The 6,746-nt window shown below is 44.7% G+C and overlaps 1 protein-coding gene across 1 annotated transcript; it reads right to left on the bottom strand.

Annotated features, from left to right (window-relative positions):
* Positions 1-757: 757 nt before the first annotated feature.
* On the bottom strand, positions 758-5,705 carry LOC149371611 (uncharacterized). Its single transcript, XM_089585206.1, has 2 exons — positions 4,956-5,705; positions 758-1,024 (listed from the first exon to the last, which is right to left on the bottom strand). Exons 1-2 carry the CDS (start codon positions 5,703-5,705, stop codon positions 758-760), a joined length of 1,017 nt encoding a protein of 338 aa, XP_089441332.1.
* Positions 5,706-6,746: the final 1,041 nt, after the last annotated feature.

The raw sequence follows: 6,746 nt of genomic DNA, 5'->3' as shown, positions 1-6,746 counted from the left end.
TCGTAAAGTGACCACAGTGGCTTGACGCGACTCCCGACTGGCGAATGAGAAAGAAAGGGCCGTGTGCATAATGTGGTTAATTCAGTTGCGGCCGAGCCACCTTATCACGGCAGGTGCCTACGAACGCATTGCATACATTTTTATTGTCACATAGGAGCTCTATCTTTTTGTGCGAGGACTTGGTTCCTCCGGAAGCCCAAGTTTTATATTAAAGCTGGAATTCTAATGACATGTTACTAGTGCGATGTTCACGTACGATTTTAGTAGACATAGTCCCACATGCAAACGACCACACGAGCGCTTAAAACAGGATAACTTTCCACTGTGTCGTTAGCTTAACAATGATTTTTTTCACCCCCAACTCGAAACTACGATGGGCACGAAAAAATGGCGACATTTAGACAGTAATAACTCTCGTCTGTATTTCGGTCTTCACAATTTTCCTTTGCAGAAACGGCATAAAGCACCACACAGATTCCAGCGCATTTCGTACTATACGCTAACTAGAGAGGATTCAGGCCTTAAGTGTATTGTACATTATGCGTGCGTTGCGGGATTTGTTATCGCAAAAATACCCGGACGCATTGCTGTGACTGTACAGTATATAAAATTTTAGCGATTCTGAATGCAACAAGCGGGAATAATATCTATAAATAGACGTCGCTCTCTTACCAAAAGATGTTAAGTTTACGTGAAGACGGTGACTAGGCAGGAAAGCGGTAGTATTGAGTATGTGTTGTGCGCCTGTCATCACAGCCTAAGGAAACATCGAACACTTGTTCTTCGGGTTCATAGGCGAGTCCGGCTCGCAACCGAATGCACGTGCGAAGTCCGAACTATGTCGATGCGGCGTGTTGCAGAGCAGAGGCCCTTCATCCTTGCCACAGAGTAGGTAGCACGCTGCAAAGTAGGGCAGCTGGGAACTGAGGAAGGGCGGGATGTCTCCAGTGAAGGCGCTGAGATTGGCGTCTTTGCTCCACTTCCGGTAGAGTGCGGACACTATGGGCACGGCAGCCACTGCACCCTGGGTAGAACGCCACTGAACTCAGAACAACAAACACAGAGGGACACGCGTTACCTAAGCAGGCATATGTCGAGACGAACTCTATGCGCATATAGGCTGCACACACATATACCGACACATACCAGTTGAATGCTCAACATGCACGCAGCAATTGAGCTCCCAACAGTAGGAAAATGAGGGTCTTGTTGTGATGTACGCATGAAGGAATCAAACAATCATGGAAACCAAGGAGATCATGGCGCAATGTTTCGATATCTTTTTTATCTGTGTCGCTAATCGAGCGAAATTAATGGTATAATTACTTAATGGCCTAAAGGTAATTGATTACAAAGTAGAAGAAAAACAACCACATGCTACCGGTGGGATCTGGACCCATGGTCTCCGTATTTCACTTGCGATGCTCTATAAAGTGAGGTTACACGTAACATGAATACCATCGAAAGTAGAAGACTGGACAGGCGTCGCCGTAACTGAGTTGGTAGAGCACCGTATGCAAAATTCTGAGGTTGTGGGTTCGGATCTCCTAGGCGGCAGGTGGTTGTTTTTTCTTCGAGTTTGTAATAAATTATCTTTAGGCAAATAACAATTTCGCTCGATTAGTAATACAAATAAAAAACATATGATATTTCTCTTATGCTCTCCTTTCTTTCAGTGACTATTGTTGCCTTCGTAAATGTTCCCAGAAAGCAAAGTATCTCCCCAGGCTCGCCCAAAAAGGAACGATTGACCGAGATCCCAGTAGAAAGTTCACCAAACATTTCAGGACCGAAGAGGCAAGACTTACTAGAAAGACAAGCAAAAATACATTGCTTCCATTAAGGATATAGAAATGTTGTAACCGAACAGAATGGGCTGAATAAAACATCGACAAAAACGAAAGAGCCCAATATTTTTCTAGAACGATAACTCCGTGCCCAGTGATTCTCAAGAAGAAAGAGAAAATGGCTGCTCGCGCCACAAGCCGCGGGCCTAATAAGTTTTGCTTTGGTATTTTTCGTTTTGGAAGGTCAAACAAGAAAAACAAAAGACCCACTGCTGTGGTTCCTAACATGTATGCCTTCTCCCTGACTGAAGAGATTCTTTTATTACTGAGAAGTGAACACGAATTTAAATTATTCTGCATTACATTGACAGACTAGGCCATTGTTTGTATTTTAACCATGTCACAATGTTACGATGCCTTTCATGCACTATCAATATCTAACGTTGTGCCTGAGCTGCGTGAGCTCATATATTACGGCGAAAGTTTGAAATTGCAGTCGGCAACATTGTGGCTGCAGTTGTAATATTTTCGTTGACTGTGTGTCTATGCGCGTTCTCGCATCAGCCGTCAGTTGTGGCTCGTTTTCGGTGCAGTCTTTTCGAAAGTTTTCACCGTTTTTTCAAGGGCTCCTTTTACAACGTAACATAGGATTTCCACTTTGTCATTGAAGTTTTTATCTGTTGTACATAAATATAAATTACAAATACGTAATTTGCAAGCTAAGTGACTGCATGGTTGCTTGTGTGGCTTGGCGTTTGGCTGAGTGGAAGACAGGAACTAAATTAATCCAGTCACAAAACGCTATGGAGTGGCATTAAGTTTGAATAGCTGCATGCGCTCAGCAAATCGTCATATTAGTTCTCTCGCTTTTTATATTTTATGACTGCGGTGATCCTTTCGTGTGAGTGCCAAGTTGTCATGCACTGATGGCGCAGTACAGAAAGACGCGTGGAACTCACGATTAACGCCTTCTTCTTGTCCCTGGGCTTCAGATGGGTAAGTTATATAGGTATGTTGTTTCAGGTATAGTTCTGATTGTCGCCTAGCAGCACTAAAATCAGATATTTTTTTCGCAAACATGTAGCCGAAGCTTGCTCGATGATTCGTGCGAGCCTTTGAGTGGGAGGCTTGAACTTTCAGCCTGCGTTACGTTTTTGTGCCCTGATTTTACGAATTTATTGTAACTAGATAAAACCCGCAGTATTGGGATGAAGTGGGCACCCATATGTGCCGATACCGTAGCACTGCATCAGATATTGCATACATGCAACAGATTCTTGTCATTTCAGCACACTGCATGCATTAGGAACAGAAAACTAGAAGTGCAGTTGTGCGGGCTGCATGCAGTATTTCACATGACCGGCACGACGACCTCTTGCTATTCAACAGAAAAGTATGTAGGTCATCAAAACAAATACGAGAAAAACGAATGAACCTTTAGGGGCATTCCCTGGGATGCACAAAGCTTTGGGTACGCCTGGTTTCGGCAATATTTTTCGATTGCGTTCGGAAAAAGTGAGAACCTTCTGTGAAGATTCTGAAGGCACCAACAGGTTATTTTCGGCACATTTTGGAGGAGGTTCTGTGGACCACACAAACAAACGAATTATGTGGATCTCAGTTTAAACATTAAGAAAAGGAAAGAGAATATCGTAGTTTACTTTGTCACCTTCGTGTTGATGTGACTAATGAATGTTGATAGAATCCCTTCAAATGCATTAGGATATCTCGCCTTCATCATCTTCAAGCCGGGCACTTGAGCTGTAGGAGGAACGACTCTCAGAATGATGGCGAATCACCGCTTCCTTTTTGAATTGCGGCCTGTGCACGCCCTCCAATTTTTTATTTCATCGCCACTCTTGCTATTTCGACCCCTGCGAGAAGGAATCACTCTGTTGCTTTATTGGGACCATTTGATGTGCCTTGTCTGCTATTACGTCCTCTGAGCATATTAATTTCCTCTGGCTGGTTTTCGTCACTATTTCACTAATATCTGTTTTCTTCCTAGTTCACGTTGCTTTTCCTCTCGAAATTACCCTCGGAATTTTTTCCAACGCCAACTGCGCTTCCCTCGATCTAACATCAGGAAATTTAGCTTTATTCAATTACTTATTCCAAAGATGCTGCCAGCCTTAATTTAAGGCCTTAGGCAGGAGTAGGTGATACAAAAAGATTGAAACGGAATGCACTACAAATGCACATTATGAAATTCTCACCACAGTTTGCGCATACAAAAAATGGATAGAAATCAATGCTACTTGTATATCGCGGCTGTAAAAAAAATAAAGATCATGTTAACGCCAGAAAAAAAAGCAGGGCATTGTTTAACCACCGCGCAGAGAAATTATACATCTTTGAGTTTTGCTTGAGTAGGAAAAGTTATTTAGGTCAACAAGCGTGCTAAGAAATTCCTCCTATGAGTTAAACAGCAAGGAAATTTAATCATAAAGTCAGCGGTCAGTAAGGCTGCGCCCATGAACTCTTATCCGCAGCTTTTTTCCCTTCAAACCCTCCGAATTGACTTTATAAGCATGCAGGGAATCGCAGAGGGTTTTCCTTATCTTACCCTGGAATCGTTTTCATTGGGATCCTGTAACTTATTGTGGGACACCATCGTCTGTGTAAATTCCTTATCAAAATTTTATAGCATCCTTGCGTGTGCATTATACAGTTAGTCTTTACGCAGCACATGCATGACCACTGACGGTTAGACTCTGTTTCGACTGTATCACGCGTGTCTCCAGCGTGAACTTCCGTGCTGAAATTCTGTGGTAATCATACCGTCCGCAAAAAATGTCGTCGATCACGTGACCTTTAGATGTCTACAGACAGTGAATAAAGGAGTACTAAGCCCGGTCTTTTTAAACATCATGCGCGGTACAAAAGAAGACCAGATAACATGTTTTCTATTTCTCTACCGCAGAGTCCCTGCACACTTGGTGACACATGCCTGGCACAAGATGTCGCATTCTTGCTTTGAACGTCCCAAAAACTGAACACGAACAGGGAAGATGGCAGCGTAAGGGTTCACCACTATTGCGTCGTGAAATTTAGTGCTCACGAAATATCAGTAAACTGCGACATAAGCCAATTTCGCGAAGTTTTACGTTCACAAATAATAAGCTGCCTATAGCATGCAGCGGGGGTGACGTGGCATGACATCATTACCTGGAGGTCCAGGTTTGGTCTCTCGGGTTTCGACGATAGACAGCGCTGGTTTCGCTCGTAGACTTCGGCAGGGTCTTTGGCCATCCTGTCGACGTGGTCGTAAAACAGCGTCGCGGCGAGCGACGTCCCAACGCCTCCCAGAATCGTTCCCAGGTGAGCGTCTTCAGCGTAGAACGGAAGTCTGAGATGATATAGCATCATTGTGAAGTTCTTGAACCTCTTGAAAAACTGTTCGCTGTAAGCGAGGATCACAGAAGAACCGTTGTAGGCGAACCCAGTCAAGTAATTCCTCATGTGCATCCAATTTTCCAAGGGCTTTTCTGTCATTGCCGGGTATCCTTTGTACACAGAAGGGTATCCTGACGGAGTGGATCTGCTCAGAATATCGAATGCCTTATCGAAAACATCTGCGCGTACTGAAAATGCGCTGCGCGAACTCCTATTCATGTCACTGGGGTCACTGGAGAATTCGCTCACCAGCTTCGGATAGTCTTGACGCATGCTTTCAGCGAGCTTGGTGACCTTCTTGAGCTCTTTGTATAGACCCATTTGTAGAAACTGGTTGTTCAAAGCGTAACCGAAAAAAACGTAAACGTTATTTAAGCAGAACGCACGCACTGACTCCACGGCTTTGTCTTTGCTTTGGTAGTAGCTAACCTGAATGTGACTGTTGGTGAATTCCAGAAGGTTTTGTACACTCAGAGTTTCGATTATGTCGTTCATAGTGTCTTCGCCGAGGTTTTTGTGCATTGCGAAAACGTCTGTAAAGTACTTCACGTTCTCAATGCCCAGGCCTTTGTAAAATGCTAGTGTGTTGTTCGTGTAGCGCTGCAGAACCATGTCCCACCTGTGTCCGAAACAAAGAAAAGGAGGACAGCAAAATTAGGAAACTTCAACTTGGATCAATATAGTGATGTTTAGAAAATGTAAAGAAGCGCCAGTGAGCCGTTCTCGAAAAGCTGTAGGAACTATCAGTATTGTCTTATGTCTGAATATTATCTTGCGATGCAACATAGATGGCGCGCCTGCGAGCATGCGCTACGAGCGTCACAGGCACCTTCCTGCAACGAAGCTTAAGTGCGGCCTTAGTTGGGATAAGTGAATTGCGGTCATATGCACTTTAGCAAAACCGAGATCATGAAAAAAGTTAACTACCTGCTCCTGTCCACAGAGGGCGTGTACCGGAGGATGTCGGCGCTGTCGTTGGACATTCTCCAATCTTCCACCACGTCCTTCCACCGTTTGAGGAATTCCTCGAGGCTGTTCAAGTTTTTCAGGAGCTGTTCCAACCGCGTCTCATTGTAAGTCCCGGCGAATGCCTTGTACGAAACTGCCAGGTGTACGCGCATGTGGCGCGTCTCGAACAGCCTCCTCAGCTCTCCGCTATGATAGTTGTAGGTGTCGGACACGTACCAGTTCAGGTAAGCGCCTCTGCAAGAAAATGAGGGTGAGTGTGAGAATAGCACTGGTCGCACAAATATCGATAATAAAATGTTAGATCAGCCACCGTGGTGGCTCAGTAGTTATGGAACTCGGCTGCTAACCCGAAAGACGCGAGTTCGATCCCGGTCGAGGCGGTCAAATTTCGATGGAGGCGAAACTCTAGAGGCTGTGTACAGTGCGATGCCACTGCACGTTAAAGAACCCCAGGTGGTCGAAATTTTCGGAGCCCTTCGCAACGGCGTCGCTCATAGCCTGGGTTGCTTTGGGACGTTAAATCCTCATAAACCATAAAATGAGAGAACGCAGCTGGGGGATCTAAATGATGCCTTAGCGTGGGACTGGGTGGAT

This window comes from Amblyomma mixtum, chromosome 1 (genome assembly GCF_055824585.1).
Source record: "Amblyomma mixtum isolate Tamu chromosome 1, ASM5582458v1, whole genome shotgun sequence".
NCBI classification, from domain to species: Eukaryota; Metazoa; Arthropoda; class Arachnida; order Ixodida; family Ixodidae; genus Amblyomma; species Amblyomma mixtum.
This window is presented reverse-complemented; position numbering and strand designations above follow the sequence as displayed.